General features: G+C 51.8%; 9 protein-coding genes across 9 annotated transcripts; 3 read left to right on the top strand and 6 right to left on the bottom strand.

Moving 5' to 3' along the window:
- Nucleotides 1-198: 198 nt before the first annotated feature.
- CC1G_09349 (acyl-CoA dehydrogenase domain-containing protein) lies at nucleotides 199-2,310 on the bottom strand (the record flags this gene model as incomplete). Its single annotated transcript, XM_001830137.2, has 14 exons — nucleotides 199-402; nucleotides 458-465; nucleotides 531-892; nucleotides 946-1,106; nucleotides 1,156-1,222; nucleotides 1,275-1,393; nucleotides 1,449-1,474; nucleotides 1,528-1,637; nucleotides 1,694-1,817; nucleotides 1,872-1,914; nucleotides 1,961-1,985; nucleotides 2,040-2,089; nucleotides 2,138-2,160; nucleotides 2,211-2,310. The coding sequence occupies 14 exons, from the start codon at nucleotides 2,308-2,310 to the stop codon at nucleotides 343-345; spliced, it is 1,278 nt and encodes a 425-aa protein (XP_001830189.1). The 3' UTR covers nucleotides 199-342.
- Nucleotides 2,311-2,595: 285 nt separating this feature from the next.
- Nucleotides 2,596-3,088, bottom strand: CC1G_09348 (60S ribosomal protein L33; the record flags this gene model as incomplete). Its single annotated transcript, XM_001830136.1, has 4 exons — nucleotides 2,596-2,619; nucleotides 2,673-2,766; nucleotides 2,823-2,887; nucleotides 2,942-3,088. The coding sequence occupies 4 exons, from the start codon at nucleotides 3,086-3,088 to the stop codon at nucleotides 2,596-2,598; spliced, it is 330 nt and encodes a 109-aa protein (XP_001830188.1).
- Nucleotides 3,089-3,711: 623 nt separating this feature from the next.
- CC1G_09347 (hypothetical protein) lies at nucleotides 3,712-4,568 on the bottom strand (the record flags this gene model as incomplete). The annotated part of the gene is made up of 3 exons (XM_001830135.1): nucleotides 3,712-4,124; nucleotides 4,175-4,448; nucleotides 4,494-4,568. The coding sequence occupies 3 exons, from the start codon at nucleotides 4,566-4,568 to the stop codon at nucleotides 3,712-3,714; spliced, it is 762 nt and encodes a 253-aa protein (XP_001830187.1).
- Nucleotides 4,569-4,949: 381 nt separating this feature from the next.
- On the top strand, nucleotides 4,950-5,564 carry CC1G_09346 (hypothetical protein; the record flags this gene model as incomplete). The annotated part of the gene is made up of 2 exons (XM_001830134.2): nucleotides 4,950-5,402; nucleotides 5,454-5,564. The coding sequence occupies 2 exons, from the start codon at nucleotides 4,950-4,952 to the stop codon at nucleotides 5,562-5,564; spliced, it is 564 nt and encodes a 187-aa protein (XP_001830186.2).
- Nucleotides 5,565-5,897: 333 nt separating this feature from the next.
- On the bottom strand, nucleotides 5,898-8,518 carry CC1G_09345 (GTP-binding protein 1; the record flags this gene model as incomplete). Its single annotated transcript, XM_001830133.2, has 14 exons — nucleotides 8,244-8,518; nucleotides 7,941-8,183; nucleotides 7,730-7,886; nucleotides 7,579-7,673; nucleotides 7,389-7,524; nucleotides 7,167-7,339; nucleotides 7,039-7,115; nucleotides 6,913-6,981; nucleotides 6,575-6,859; nucleotides 6,401-6,519; nucleotides 6,304-6,340; nucleotides 6,204-6,252; nucleotides 5,988-6,140; nucleotides 5,898-5,927 (listed from the first exon to the last, which is right to left on the bottom strand). The coding sequence occupies exons 1-14, from the start codon at nucleotides 8,463-8,465 to the stop codon at nucleotides 5,898-5,900; spliced, it is 1,845 nt and encodes a 614-aa protein (XP_001830185.2). The 5' UTR covers nucleotides 8,466-8,518.
- Nucleotides 8,519-8,844: 326 nt separating this feature from the next.
- CC1G_09344 (hypothetical protein) lies at nucleotides 8,845-11,086 on the top strand (the record flags this gene model as incomplete). The annotated part of the gene is made up of 5 exons (XM_001830132.2): nucleotides 8,845-9,320; nucleotides 9,385-9,890; nucleotides 9,939-10,223; nucleotides 10,273-10,962; nucleotides 11,019-11,086. 5 exons carry the CDS (start codon nucleotides 8,845-8,847, stop codon nucleotides 11,084-11,086), a joined length of 2,025 nt encoding a protein of 674 aa, XP_001830184.2.
- Nucleotides 11,087-11,316: 230 nt separating this feature from the next.
- Nucleotides 11,317-13,362, top strand: CC1G_09343 (hypothetical protein; the record flags this gene model as incomplete). The annotated part of the gene is made up of 6 exons (XM_001830131.2): nucleotides 11,317-11,843; nucleotides 11,899-12,080; nucleotides 12,148-12,351; nucleotides 12,412-12,613; nucleotides 12,666-13,304; nucleotides 13,339-13,362. Exons 1-6 carry the CDS (start codon nucleotides 11,472-11,474, stop codon nucleotides 13,360-13,362), a joined length of 1,623 nt encoding a protein of 540 aa, XP_001830183.2. The 5' UTR covers nucleotides 11,317-11,471.
- A 246-nt stretch (nucleotides 13,363-13,608) lies between these two features.
- Nucleotides 13,609-14,766, bottom strand: CC1G_09342 (40S ribosomal protein S8). Its single transcript, XM_001830130.2, has 6 exons — nucleotides 14,707-14,766; nucleotides 14,412-14,650; nucleotides 14,256-14,360; nucleotides 14,089-14,194; nucleotides 13,903-14,027; nucleotides 13,609-13,844 (listed from the first exon to the last, which is right to left on the bottom strand). Exons 1-6 carry the CDS (start codon nucleotides 14,708-14,710, stop codon nucleotides 13,806-13,808), a joined length of 618 nt encoding a protein of 205 aa, XP_001830182.1. The 5' UTR covers nucleotides 14,711-14,766; the 3' UTR covers nucleotides 13,609-13,805.
- A 327-nt stretch (nucleotides 14,767-15,093) lies between these two features.
- CC1G_14152 (hypothetical protein) lies at nucleotides 15,094-15,324 on the bottom strand (the record flags this gene model as incomplete). Its single annotated transcript, XM_002911573.1, has 1 exon — nucleotides 15,094-15,324. The coding sequence occupies one exon, from the start codon at nucleotides 15,322-15,324 to the stop codon at nucleotides 15,094-15,096; it is 231 nt and encodes a 76-aa protein (XP_002911619.1).
- Between the last annotated feature and the right edge of the window lie 126 nt (nucleotides 15,325-15,450).

The raw sequence follows: 15,450 nt of genomic DNA, 5'->3' as shown, positions 1-15,450 counted from the left end.
CGTCGTGGCTTCGCGGCACGAAGCAGAACGGTGGCTCACAAAGACCGAGTGGAGCGTTGCAATTTCCAAAAATACTGGCTGCGGCGGAACCATTTCCAATTTCAAAACCAAATTGATCCATGCGATGATGCCATCCCAGGAACAAGTTCAGTTCCCTCTGAAGGCTCTTCATTCCAATACTTGACGACAAGGTTATATGGATGTAGATGTATTAGTTCTCAAGTCCTTGAAAGCAGAGCTTATCTTGTTCAAATACAAAGTCAGATGGTGTCTAAGTATGAAAATGCAATATGGATCGGTAGCTTCTGATAGCACCCTTGTGATCGACGCCATTCCCAGCGCTTAATTTGCGAAGGCTGGGATATCCGTGATTGCTTTGCCAAGAATCAATGCATGGATATCCTACGAGTGGAGAATCAGTTGAAATTCTTCGAATTGAATGGACAATTGAACTCACATGGGTGCCTGTACGCCCGAAAGGGAAGACGTCCGTCAGAACTATCCCAAGGCCCAGACAGATATGCACCTACCTTCATACGTGTTTGTAACCTGGAGGTTGGCGACATGCCTGCCAACATGGTACTCGTCTGCAGAAGCATTTCCTCCCAGAATATCAATCAAGATTCGCGCGTGTTGCAACGCCTTGCCGCAGTTGTTTCGCTTCACAAGGCTGATCATTTCTGGTGCGACCTTTCCTTGATCCTTGAGTCTACCAACTTGCAAGCTTGATTGAAGGCCAAGAGCAATTTCTGTGTGGGCGTCCACAAGTTTCTTCTGAACGAGCTGGAAAGATGCGAGAGGTCGTTTGAATTGGTAGCGTTCGAGGGCGTATTCGCGTGTCCTGGCTAGACAGTCTTCAAGGGCACCCATGACACCCCATGAAATACCATAACTACGGACAAACGATGAGCACAGAGAGCCAATGAGCAACCGAGGCGGACACACCGAGCAGAGTTGAGGCAAGAGAATGCAGAGCTCAAACCCCTCGACTTGGGCAGAAGAGCGTCATGAGGGACGCTAACGTTGTCCATGAAGATCGAACCCGTTGCAGAGGCACGCAATGCAACCTTGTTCTTGATGGCTGGGGCAGTAAGGCCTTTCATCCCCTGTACAAGAATTCAGTCGAGGCAACCGTGCGTGATTCGTCGCCCTGACCTTTTCGAGGATGAAGCCCCGAACCCTGCCGTCCCACTTGCACCTGGCCCACACAATGAAGACGTCGCTAGGAGATAATCAGCTTTGAAAGGGCCGACATACGAATCGAGGGCACTCACGCGACCGGGGCATTGGTGATCCAAGTCTTGCTTCCATTGAGGACGAACCCGCCGTCGACCTCCTGCGCCGTGGTCTCCATTCCTCCAGGATCTGAACCGTGGTTAGGTTCAGTCAAGCCCTGGGCGGTACATTGGTTAACGGCGCCTCTTTCGACACGGATGGGAAATACACACGAATGCCCCAACCAACTCTCCCTTCGCTAATGGGGAAGATCATCAACGGACGCCTTGGTTAACAGAGAAACACACGCACCCAATCTCGGTAGGTACTTTTCCTTCTGGGCCTCTGTTCCAAATTCATTTATGGGATGCATCACAAGAGAGGATTGTACAGAGGCAGTGGAACGATATCCAGAGTCAACCCTGAGTTGAGAACAACATTCAGAGATGTGATGTCAAAGGTTGGGAAGAAGGCACACCTTTCAATTTCCCGAGCGACCAAACCATACGCGACATTACTTGCGCCGGCGCAGCCATAACCGGTAATTGTTGGACCAAGCAGTCCGAGCTTGCCCATCTCAGGGAGGATGTCACGGTCGAACTCTGCGAACACGGTCATTGCCGGTCTCGGGGTAAGACGGTGTGGGTCGGACGTACCTTCAGTCCTCCAGCCCTTGAGCACTCGAGGCATCAGGTTTTCCTAGGTACCGTCAACACTTGTCTTCCGAACTCAACAACGTTCCAACCTGGCAGTATTCTCGTGCCATATCCCTACAAAGCGGGCAGTTAGCACAAGACCGCGGGGAGATCAGGACAGGAGCTGACCGAATGGCAATTTCTTCCTCCGTCAACTGCGACTCTAAGCTCAATGGGTCCTATATTTCATGTGAGGCTTTGAACGATCGTCACCCTCAGGTCCATACCTCCCAGTTGTACTTGGCCAGAGCTATAGGGACGTCAGTCTCGAATTGACGCGCAGGGCTTCGCGCGACGTACTCGATGCCTTCCTGGATCCTTGGCCTCGGGTCAATTGGGTTAAACGCCTCTCCTGGGCGCGCAGGAGGTTGGCACGTTGGCAGCGAAGCGACGAGAGCATGGTAGTGGTGGTTGGTCAAGAGACACTCGCTACCAGGGTAGTTGAATTGACGGAGCTCCCAAGATCCGTGGAAGCAGCCCCGCCGGCTATAAGTGGACCTTAGATCCGTTCGCAACGCACTAGCCTTAATTGGTTCAAACTCAAAAGATATATTCCTCAGGGCTCAAAATAACGCTTCGAGGGCTGGCATGCGATATATCATAGTGCGCGAGGAGAAAATGGTGCTTGCATACAGTCATAAAGCGACATATGATTGTGTAATGATAGTAAGTGAACAGCCAAAACTTAGATGTTCGAAGGATAGAGCATCTGTCGAAGCGTAAGTCGGCGAGTCCAAGGATAGGCACGAGGAGGTAGCATACCACTCGGACGCTGGCACCGAATGCGTGGGGAGGGAGATTGGATCGGAATTTTGACTTGACGACACCTGAAGAACCGTGCGGCCGGGTAACTCGTCTGAAAGGCGATTTTTGAGATGGCGAGATTACCAGTAGAATCAATGCAGAACGCACCCCCAGATGACACGGATTTTTGAGCCCTGAATCTCCCTCTTGGCCTTGTAAACGTAGGCAACACGCTAGATCCAACCAAATGAGCATAAGAAACCCAGCGACAATAATTTCCTGCGCACCTTGCCCAGGTAGAATTGGGCGTCCTCCTTGGAGGCGACACCCTCGATCTGGATGAGGGAGGTGTTGGGGCGAGTGTTGCGCTTCCCCCGCTTGTGTCCCAAGACACGGCCCTTGCTGTACAATCTGTTGGAGAACGTCTTCAGCATCCTGCCCGCCGTAGTGTGTTGCACAGAGTCCGAAAATCGAAAGGCGGCCTCTTGTCATCCAAAATCATCCCCTCGCCATCCACCGTTTTCCATCGCGATTCCACAGCATATCCACCACCAATAGCCGCATCGAACGTCGTAGAGTCGGTCCCTCACCTGGTTGAGCCCATTTTCACGATCTTGAAATATGCCGGCGCCGTCGACCTAAGGGAGTGAGTTTTGTTGATTCGAAATTTCGCGCGGAGACGACAGCAGGAAAAGCTTGGTTCTGCCAAGCGTCCCCATCGCCGGTCCCACGGCGATCGGGGCACAAAATGGATCACTGTATATGTAGGACGCCGGCATGGGTCGAAGTAGCCTCAATCGAAAGGGACAGTGTGTGGCTTCCTGGATGGAAGCATACGTACCCTTTGACATTAATTGAACGCAGGGGTTCAGGCGAAGAGACAAGTTTCTTCCCAATATGCCAGCGGTGACCTCCGGGCTTCCGAACGACCGGCGCCGGCGCGTCTTTCGAGCCTCCGAAACTCCGAGTTGTGCCATGTACTTAACTCCCGTGCTCCAAGGAGCTGGAATAGCAAGCTCTGGTCGCAGCGTTTGCCTGCCTTTATTCAAAACGACTCCTACTGTACACGTTTGTTGGCAAACAATTCTTTCAATCTCGCAGATGGATCATGCTGGGTCCGGGATGGCGGCGGAGGGCGAGCTGTTAGAGGAGCTCTGACGGCCTGCTTCTTGGTAAATGCGCCTTCGGGATAGACACCTACATTCACTGCGGGTCTTGGAGGATCGTCCGGGTGTATTTCGTGTGGGTTGGAGACACCCAAGAGCTGCGACGCATAGCGCAGTGCGGCTCGAAGTCGAAGATAGTCAGTTTCTGGTGCTTCAAATAGGTCTTGATCGGCGATAGGCTTTCCCCTCATTATAGGTTTCAAAGGTAAGGAACGACCCCATTCCCAAAAATCTACCAAGTCTTGCTGGTGAACTGCGGGATCTGCCTTGCAGGTCATTGGTGCCGGCGTATCCAGTTCTTTCTCTAGACATGGGAATGAGCGGCGGACAACACAAAGTCAAGAAACAGCGTACTCGAATGCATTACCCTGAAGAACAAGACATTGTCCTTCTTCAATTCCTTATCCGCCCCGGACATTGGTCGTGCTTTCCCCCTCCCATACGATGGATCACGGTCTTGTGCCTCCAGAAGCCATTCAATGTCCTCCCAACCGACGCGTTCCCGACGTTCTTTGTAAGGTACAGGCACACTCATCTCGAGACCAGACGGCGGTACCGCCTTAATGGCCTGTGGATCCATAAAGGCAGCAAATATCAAGCCAAAGTATTTGTCTGGCATTTCGTAGTCCTAAGTAACAGTTAACAGTGTTCAATTAGCGGAAATATAACGCACCCTGATAGCTTGATACTCGACGAATTGGCCAAACTTGCGCTCAACAGCTCGTATCACGGCAAACACCTCTGTCATATCTCTAAACGGCGCCCATCCCTTGATTACCACTGTCCTTTTCTCTCGAAATCTTGGTGTCGGCAGACGCGGGTTGTCCTCAGAGGCGTTCTCCTGTGCGCGTGAGGCCGGCTTGTCGTCATCGGGCTTGTTGGCAGCAGTTGAGAATTTGGCTAACGTAGAGCGTCGACATGGGTCCAAGTGAGTGTTTTGACTTGCCTTTCGCGTCGTCGTTGATGAAATAACGCGCGAAATACTTCTTTTACAATGTAGGCTGCGAGATAACATGGGAGACGAACGGCAAGGCGCGCGAAGCTGGCAGACCGATGATGAAGACCGAGTTTAGGGTTAAGGCTTAATTTGCCGCCGACGTCGCGTCTTGTCGGGCCTCACCAGACGACCATGAGCACTCCGAAGCCTGGGAGATTCGCTGCATACTCAACCGCTCTCCAGTCCATCGCGAAACGCACAGGAACACCTCTCTCATCGCTTGTCCTCTCTTTTGGAATTCTCCATGAAGTCACGGCCGTCGCACCACTCTTTATCATCTTCTACGGCGCGCGTACTTTCGGTGTTGGAGACCGCCTCGTTCAAGAAATATCTGAAGACCTAAACTCTCACAATGCTGGGGAGGATGGTGCACCGGTGGATGCTATGCAGTGGGGTAGGCGGAAACTAGCGACGTGGATGGACGACGGGTACGCCTGGACTGCTCGAGTTGGGACGCGGTATGGGGTGTTCGGATACGAAAAGAGACAGTCAGGAGAAAAGGTCGACATCGAGGCTTTGAACCAAGTTCCTGGACGCCTTGCTGGGGATGTAGCAAATGCTGTCATTGCCTATGCCGCCACCAAGGTGCGCTATCTTGACATTCCCATCCAACAGCGCTCTAACGCTCAAATGCAGGCCATGTTTCCACTTCGAATAGGACTATCCCTCTATCTTTCTCCAGCATTTTCAAGGGGAATCGTTGAACCTATCCGCACATCCGTTGTAGGACTCTTCCGAAGACAATAGCCGCCGCACCACAGACGCCTCGTCTTGCGCAGCAACTAGTCTTCTTCTGCGCCGTGTGCCGCCACACGATAACGACTGTCGCTACTTCTCAAACGTTTGAAGGAGGAAGCTGCAATGAACTCCGGTCTTCCCGAGTAATTCGGCTCTCGCAGTGGTCGAGGCCTATCGTTGCTTCTATCATCTGTCCCAACGAATCCAACAGAATCCCGCAACAATTGCGAGGGCATCACACAGAGACGCGACCGAGGCGATTGTAACAGGCTGGTGACAGGTCGTGATACAGCTGGAATACACCTATGAATACATACAGAGGATACAAGCAGGTGGATAGTGTTACAAGATACGAGTTATTACACCGAGACCCTGAACACGCAATGGTTAGCGTCTCTCTTGGAGCCACGAGAGGAATTGCCGGCTGCTTACCTTCGTCTTTCCCTCACGGAATAACAGCTTCATTCCTTCCTTGACAAACTCGGGGTGGGCTATGAACTCAAATTGGACTGTGGCTCGATCACCCGTCCGCAAGATTCCCTGGGGATGGTCCATCCCTATTATTCGTACAGTCTGGCGAACAGCCTAAGGCATCAAGGGAGTCAGTCAACGGCGTGGAAGTAAAGCAACGTTGCGTTTGTCACGCACCCCGCAGTGAAGCATAGCTTGGTAGTTCTTCTGTAATGTAGTATTGTGACTGCAGCGACAGTGAGATACAAGGGATAGGTACAGGTACCGCAGTACTCACTATAGAATGAGGACTTGTCCTTCGAACTGGCGGATCGCTAGGCAAGGGGATAGCATCATGACTGAGCCCTTCACACGACAAACGGGAGGAAACGCACCTCGAGGAGGAGTATCGGACTTGTGAACCAATATCATGCCCTTACGAACCGCAGACCTTCGTATTCGCTTCAAGGCCAGCGAAACGCACTGTCCCGCTTCAGCAGTGTTCACATTCGCCCTAATTGCGGGCCCTAAATACACAGTCACTGTATCAATGAAGCAATCGCACGCACCTCTTCCTCTGCATACTTTTCACCACAGTGGTTTGATAGTTCCCATTCGAGTCGGGGCCAAGCATAACTGCATCACCCGCCTTGACTGTCCCCGAATTGACTATCCCATTAACGACGGTCCCCACATAGGGAACGGACCAAACTTCTGTTATTGAGAATTCGAATGGTTGGTCGACGGCGAATTTGTCCTTGTCATCCTCGCTGGAGGGAAGCAAATTCAGGAACGTGCGGACATGGTCAAGTCCTTGACCTGTCACGTTGGAGAGTTGGAATATTGGGCAGATCCTGTGAGCGAGAGTAGGTTATTAGTGGTGGGCGGAAGGACATAGGTTACTGACTTGTCCGAGCCGAAGGAGGTGGCAATTTCGACGGCTGTCTCGACGGACTTGACGAAAACGGGGGTTTTCCTTTTGCATAGTGTCGGTCAGTTGAGCGTCGGATTGAAAGCCGAACGGCGTTTATACCTGCACCCAGGGCTCTTCAAGATCTTGACGACCTGCTTGATGGTCTCCGCCAGCACATTTGGAGGCGTCATATCAATCTATTATATATTTAAGCAAAGTCGAGCTACTTCTCAGGAAGAGGAACACACCTTGGTTATGCAAACTACGACGGGAACACTCAAGGCAAGGGCGATGGCCAAATGCTCCTTCGACATTCCTATCAGCCCAGCATTGGCTCCAACTATTAAAAGGACACATGACGGCGCTCCAGATGTAAGGCCGTATAATGTGGTCTTCAAGTACTTCTCGTGTCCAGCCAAATCTATTCCCCGTACATTAGTGGAGAACTAGAACATGGCTATTGCGCGTACCGATGAAGGAGACTATCTTTGCCGCCTGTATTGAGATTTCCTCCCATCCGAGTTTCTCCCGACGAACGACGTCCGGGTCAGTGGAAGAAGTGTTGTGGGGTAATATTGGATGGCCAGAGGGAGCGAATCCCAGAATCTGGAATGTCGATATAAGGTCAAGTACGTAACCACTATAGCAAGGCAAACTGACCTCCATCCCCACACTCGAAGTTCGACCTGTCTCTAATTCATGCTTGTGACGGAAGAGTCCAACTCGAGCACGTCCACGGCCATCGTCGAGAACCCCTGGACGAAGAGGTAAATGAGATGACAAGGAAATAGATTCATGGAAGGGGAGGTACCTCGAGTTAGAACGCCCAGGGTAGTAGACTTCCCACTATCGACGTTCCCGACGACCGCACAGCGAACCTCCGGAGTTAATGAGACATTAGGCGGAGGGAGACGGAGTAGTATGCTCGCTCGAGGATGCCCTGTCTTGATCTCAAATAACGAAAGGGCCTGGTGTTGTCATGAGTACAGTGGCGGAAGGACTCGAAAGGCCAATTATCTCACCTTACCCCCAACTTCTTCGACCGTAGTCGTCAAGCCTTGTATTAGCTTCTCTACCTCTTCGGAAGTTCTGGGAGTCCCAGACCACCCAGGTATTGAGTCATCCAGTTCATCAGCGAACAATTCAGTCCGAGGAGGACGCTGTCCTATCCGGATGACGGCCTCTCCGTTATTGTGTGTCAAGAGGGCGGCTATCTGGTCCCTGGCAGCATCATGGTCTCCAGGGTTGCTAGATAGAAGTAGCCCCTAAACAATTGAAAACAAAGTTCAATGAGTGGTATGAACGTAAATTCGATATAGGCGTACCAATATCCGATCCTCGACTTCTTGCATATTGGCTTCGTCTTCGACGGTAGGAACCTCCGGCTTAATTGAAGGAGTCGCTTCGTCCGTTACTTTTCCCTTGGGCATCTTGTTCTCTTTGTCCTTGTCCTTGTCTGCTATTGCAATGCCCGCGGCTCGTTGTCTCGCCACCTCGCGATGGTGGATCTCCTCGATTTCGTTCTGGAAGGACCGTAATGTTGCCATGTCGCTAACCAGGGAGGGGAAAGTTATAAGTGCGACGTGTGGGTGGAAATGACTCGGCAGTAAAGAGTCAATTAAGCGCCAGTTGACTCGATAGATGAAAGGTGGCCGCTGTCGAGTAGTGTCTATTTCCTTGTGGATACAATATTGGGCAGTGTCACGTTGGGACCAGCACAGCGCTGTTTCAGGAATAGCTTATGTCATTTTGGATTGCAGATCTTACACGATGTCGTTTGGGAAATACAAAAAGCTGATAAGGATTTTTGAGTTTCTTCTATGAGTCGTCGACATCTCCTGGTCGACATGGCGTTCGGGAACATGGCCAATTGTTGTACTCAACGTCAAGGGGCTCGCCGTTGCCGAGCGCGATCACGTGCGGTCAATGACATTGATTGAGGGCCATTGCGACTTGGCCGCTTCCACCATAGTTTATGATTTCGACCGACGCAACACCGCTTTCTTGACGCTTACGACTCGGCACGACGACGACGACGACGACGACGAAGGGATGAATGGACTCTTCCCGTCAGCAGCCTCAAGCAGCGGAGGCAAACCGGTGGACCTTCTCCACGCCGGCAGCACACCGGGAGCTCTCGACCCGTCACAGCGCGACCGCATCCTCCGAGAGCCTGGCTCTCGACTATATTTTGCGGCGTTTGACCCATTAACTGCGGGCGGTCAGGGCGCAAGCTTAGATTTTCGGAAAATGTCTCTGAGCGAAGAACAATACCGCCCAAAACGTGTGGTGATTGAAGTCTTTCCCAATGGACAGAGTACTTGGCGGTTTGTTCCCCGAGCCAAACTAGACGATGGTGTGATAGAAGAGGGCTTCTGGCCACGAGTTATTGACATTTGCGGGTGAGTTGCTATTGAATCTTGTACTTTGTGCCACTCACACAGCTTGCCACTTGTGAATCACCAGCCAGCTCGTCAATTGCACACAAGAACAATGGGACATTTACAAATTAGATCCCCTTTACGACTGCGCTGTGAATGCATATCCTAAGATAACCACTATCACCCTGCGACAAACACCATTACCTCGTCCGCCATCTCCTTTACGAAAGCGCCCCCATTCAAGCTCAAGCCCTGGCGAACCCTTGCCCGCAACCAAGAAGGTGCACTATGAAGCTAGCGTCACCATGCGAAGCGTTAGCAGTCTTACTTCGGAGGAAAGTGACACCGACACCGATGTTGAAGCAGAAGAAGTAGAAGAAATGGTAACTGACGAACTGTTCCGCCCTAATACGCCAACCCTGGCCCATGGCAAACGATTCAAACCCTCTTCCCCCGCCAAACCTACCATCCGTCGCACTAAACCTATCTCTCAAGCAGCAGCAGCACCACCGCCTCCTCCACCAAATCCGATTTCCTACCACCAATCTCGCCAATCTCAAAGCATGCCTCCAGAAAACCAGAAGAGGAAAGGTACAGTCATGTTCATAGAGTTATGGTCGGTCGCTGACCACTCCCCAGCATTCGAACCCACAGATATCACCAACAACCCAGTAATGGAAGAAGCCCACTTGGCCGACGACGAGGGGCCTGTCAGGAAACGAGGGCACTTTGAACCTTACAGCATGCCCGACCGGACGACGTCCCCTGGAGTCGCACTACGGCAGAGACAAGCAAAGCGTCGCGAAAAACAGTTCCTCAAGCGAGAGCGATGGGAGCAGGTGCTGCAAGCAAAGAGGACTGCGCGTGAACAGAGACTTATGGACGAGATCATGGCAGATGTTCCCCCGCCTGTACCTCCTCAGGGTATGTGTCTCCTGAGTCCCCCAATCGCCTCAAATTGACTTCTCTTCAGGCTCATCGTCCATGGGCTCCTCGTCTTCGGGATCGCCGTCCTCATTGGACCCAGACGAGGCTGCACGATTGGCAGCTATAGAAGAATCTCGCAGAAAGTTGGCTGAACTTGAGGCGGACAGGCCGCTATGGGACGCAGCAGCAAGGGAACGACGGGCGAAGGAGGAAGCTGAGGAAGAGGAAAGACGGCGGAAAGCTGAAGCTAAAAGGCGCGCTGAAGAGCAGCGCATCAAACAAGCACGGGAGAGGCAGGCGCAAAAGGAGCGTGAGGAAGAGGACAGGCGACGAAGAGAGGAGCTGGAACGCGAAGCGGCCCGGGCAAAAGTAGCTCGAGACCGAGAAGCCAGGAAAGCCAGATGGAGTTCGGGAAGATGGACCCATAGTCGCGCTGTTGAGCGATTTTCGGAGACCTGCGACTATTTCGACATGACGCGGTTCTCGGAGACGCACCCCCTGACGATTGAAGATGTGCCGTGGCCTACGCTGGTGCACCCTCGATCCTTCTCGCTCGAAGATATTGAGTGGTCTTCGGTTGAGCAATTCTTTGACGTCCTTAGGACGCATTTAAGAACACAAGAATATGTCGCCGTCGTGGAGAAGTGCCATAGGCGGTTCCATCCAGATAGGTGGAGGAGCCGGAACCTGTTCAAGGCTGTACTCGATCCCTCTGAAAGGAATTGCATGGAAGTTGGTAAGTGGCGAAACTTTGAATATCGTTCTTGTCTGAGATTAATTAACGAAATATAGCTGCGACTACGGTGTCTCAGGCAATAACGCCCATTTGGCAAAAGGTTCGAGCCATTAGGCAAGCATAATGTGGATTGGGATGTACGCTGTAATTTAGAAAACCCCTTGTATATTAGGACGAAACGTGGCTGGTACAGCCTTTGAGTCTGCGCGAGTCAGTATTATGCCGAGCAAATTCTTGTGATCGCTGTGCTAGCGAATGCAAGCCATATCTCGGCGTTTCCATTTCCAGGATTCTGACGCGCGGACCCACCAACAGCCTTGTTCTTTTCCCTCTTACCAACACCCTTCAACTCGAGCTCACCGCTTCCATTGACGAGCTCATGGGCGCTTATAGCCTTCTCTAAGAGGCTTAAATAGTTCCACCAAAGCTCCAAAGCCTCGTTCCTGAACTCGCCATCGCCATCGTCATACAAATAATACCCCGCAGTACTTGAACTCAAGTTTGAAGTGATGTCCACTGCACAGGACCAGATCTCCAATCGAAATACGTCGGAAGGACCAACGCCGCCAATTCGGAGGACGAGATCTGCCAACGACCTGGATACCCTGTCTCGCAATAACACACCTGCGACCGCCGTAGTTTCGGAGAGTGGTGCGACAGAATCGAGTGGGAGTGTAAGGCAGGACAGTGTCCCGAATGTCACTACACCCTTGGGCATTATGGATCCTCCGTCTTCGACCGCTGCTGCTGGTGGAAACAATGGGGACGGCCCTGGCCCTGTTCGTCGCTTCTTCTCGGCGCTTGGCATCGGCAGAGGAGCGACGCAAGAGAGGAAGACGCAGCTGTCGCTGGTGTGGAACTTGTGCTGGGGCTTTGCGCAGGTGAGTCGCTTTGCCTTCCGCTCTGCATACTGGGTACTAAAGGCCGAATGTATAGGTCACAACTATCGCTACACTATCCGGTCTGTCAGGGACCGTTTGGAAGAGTCCTATGTATCCTGATCAAACAGAGTGGGACGCCTGTGATAGACCGCTGGGTATCTGGGCTTGCTTGTGGGCAGGTCGGGTGATTCTAGCTTCCGGTCTGGCGTATTGGGATTACAAGAGGAGTTGTGCACGGTACGTTTCTTCGAGCTGTGAATCAATGGGATAAGCATCTAATGGTGCTTCTTTTGACTGTGACCAGAGCTGCCATCCAAGCAGCACAGAATCCTGCACAAATGGCCACTCAAACCGGTGCATCATCACCAGCACCTGCGACACCTGGCCTCTTCCCGCTTCAACAACCTTCTAGCCCCTATGAAACACCTGGGTCAGGTTCCACCAATAGCCCGAACAACAACAATAATAACGACAATATTATCTTGCCGCATAACCTCCTCTACTCTCGGTACGGCACAATTTCATCGTTCCTTATCGTGAACATCCATTCACATAAGTCCCCCCTTAGGCTGTCACTGTTCCTGTCACTCGTGACACTGAGCTGGTTTCTGACCGCTCACATCCTCCAATACACCTCCCTGAATACCTGCCGTTATACGTCTCCCCACGTATGGTGGCTCACATTCGGCATCCTCTGCATCATGTATTTGATGGTCCTGGAGGTCATCCTTCTAGGTTTCATCGTCCTCGTCGTCGCCCCCATCCTCTTCGTACGCGCTTCCTGGTCCACTTCGCTTAACTCATGAACTCACATTAATCCAGGTCTTTTGGAACATCTTCTTGTTCTGCATTGGTCGACATCCAGCGCAGAACCCACATATGATCAAACCCGACATTGGCAAACTCTCCAAATCAATCGTCGACCGCATACCACTTGTTATGTACATCCCACCACCTCCTGGCTCCGAGTCAAATGACAACGCCGATAACGCAACTACACCTACTTCACCTCATGCATACCCGCCCATCTCGCCTTCACAACAACAGCAACAACCTCAGACGCCTCCACCGAAACGCAGTCGATTTAGGTTCTTCAAAAGGAAGCCTTCGTCGAAGGAAGCTGGTGCCACAGAGCAGGCGAATGGTGATACCACCAACGTCGACCTCGAGAAGGGCAAGGTCGAGCAAGAGGTATGGGAGGGTAATTTTGAGAAGGGAGATTATCCGTTTGTTGTGTTGGAGGGTAACCGTGCAGCGTGCGCGATCTGTTTGATGGACTTTGAAGCACCAAGGCGTAAGGATGAGGTCCCACCAGATGCTCCAACAGCCTCGAGTAGCAGCTCGCCATCACGCTCACCCCCTCCTCTCGCTGACACAAACTCCGCCCAGCCGTTGAAATTGACGGATTCTGGCGAGGGCGCTCAACCATTGCGATTACTTGCATGCGGCCATGTGTTCCATGTGCGTTGCGTTTCGTTCCCATTAATTACCTTAGAAACTGACGAACATGCCGGTATAGCAAACATGTTTGGATCCATGGTTAACCGACGTGTCTGGACGATGTCCTGTCTGTCAACGACCTGTGGATGTCAGCGAACTCAAGAAGAGAAAGCGAAGGCATCGTTAAGCTAATTAACATCTCATTCGACATTCTTTTAACTCGGTTTTTGTGGTGTTTGGTTCATTCGTTCGCTATCCTTGCTTTACCATAACACAGTATGCTTTTAATTGTACAACATGCTGCTTTCAATGTCATCGTTTTCCGTTTTCGGTTGCAGAAAATGTTTTGGATTGAGACATGCTGGGTACAAGGCGTCATACGGGGATGGCATAGGGCAAGAGGCATAATGTGGCAGCATACATCCCAGGCTAATGCGGTGGGTTGCCTCAGTGACAACTGGTGGTGTGTGTGCGAGTCATGGGTGATCGTATTGAAAGCGAGGGTAGCTACAAGTAAGATGTTTACTTCTGCTTCGTTGTCCTGAGCTTCCTGAGGTAGAACTAAGAAAGGAGTTAGGCTTCCTCTCACTTCGCAGTGTGCAGGAGGAATGAGACGAACCTCGAGTTCCTTGCCCTCAAGAATGTAGCCATCAGCACGGCCAGACTGGCCAGGTCGGGAGGTGATGGCGGCATAGAGACGACCGGCACCGAATTGGGTTTCGAGAAGAGGATCGATTTTGGCGTCTGGAAAAGGAAGTGTAAGGACTTGAAAAGGCCACAACGGAGGGATTGATTTGGCAATCACCTTTCTTCCTCTCATCCAATTTGCGCTGGGCGTGGTTGGAGAGTTTTTTGGGCTCAGCATCGGTGGGGATAGTCGACTTGCCCTTTTTCGTGACGGGTTGGGCGTACTGAGATGAAAATAGTTGGTTAAATCTGAACCAATATTCCACCGTTGAATCGCAAACTTACGTGGGCCTCATACCACTGTCGGAAAGGAGTGGCATCGATCTGGATGATGCAGCCCTTGACGAGGGTGTTGGTTCGGACAAGTTCGTTGTTCGATGAGTTGTAGACCTTCATCCCCACTCAGTACCTGCCCACCCTAAAAATTGGATGATCACATACGACACCGATAAGCCTGGTCTTGCGGGTGATGCTCTCAGAGCCCCATGCGAAGTTGCCAGTCTCGAGACGAAGGGCACGGTACTTCAAGTTTCCTCCTCGGCCACGGACGGTGTGGATTCGCTTAGGACCAAGCTTGGTGTTGGCGGGCTGGCGACCGAGCTCGAACTTTCGCTTCTTGCGGTAGTGGGCGCGTTGAGCACCAGTTTCGGAGCGCTTGTGCCGGGATGAACGAGAGATACCTGGGCATCGTCAAAGTTTCAGGAAATGGGCGATTCAGGGGACGAGCAGCACTCACCCATGTCGCCTAGTCTTGAGGATGGGGGCGGTGGTGGACGACGAGCAAACCTTCGGTCCCTTCGAGCGTATGTTTGTACATGTTAGTTCGTGATCCCATAATTAGAGTTTGAGGCTTACGGGAGTTCCCGTGGAATATACAGTTTTGATCGGCAAATAAATTCGTGCCGACCGCGACTCGCGCGAATTCCAGTTTAGCAACCCCTTTGGTGCTTCTTCGAAAGAACTCATTGAAAGGGCGTAACAACAGAAGGGTGAAAGTAAAGGTAGTTGAAAACAACATTGGCCTTCACAGATGGGCCTCCTTACCTCTTTGGTTAGGTCTGCCTATCTAGCTCTATTATCCTCGGTCTGGTTTATTTTAAGTCTCGCTACCACTAAGCTCTACTTAAGAGCGTAGGACGGAGCTCTTTGACATTTGTTTGTTGGCTTCCACAACACCACCTCCTGGGCCAAGCATTTCGAGCGAGCTCATCGACTCCTTCAAGCGCGGCAAAGCGGTTGACATTCTTGACACTCCGACCGGAACTCGCCGGCTCTCGTGCCGGCCATCCAAGCCTTTCGATTGCCTGTCTTCCCCTTCCTGCTCGACGTCCTCGACGACGCTGATCGTTCTCATTGCGCCCCGTTCTCGTTGGCGACCAATGTTCCCTCGTGGAATTGGCGAATGCGGCTTCGGACTCGACATCAACAAGGATCCCGAGATTTCGACATTTCCACGGAAATATGATCTCGGTTTTGAAAT

Source organism: Coprinopsis cinerea (assembly GCF_000182895.1).
Source record: "Coprinopsis cinerea okayama7#130 chromosome 3 map unlocalized cont3.3, whole genome shotgun sequence".
NCBI classification, from domain to species: domain Eukaryota; kingdom Fungi; phylum Basidiomycota; class Agaricomycetes; order Agaricales; family Psathyrellaceae; genus Coprinopsis; species Coprinopsis cinerea.
The sequence above is the reverse complement of the archived record's forward strand: the minus strand, read 5'-3'. Positions and strand labels throughout refer to the sequence as shown.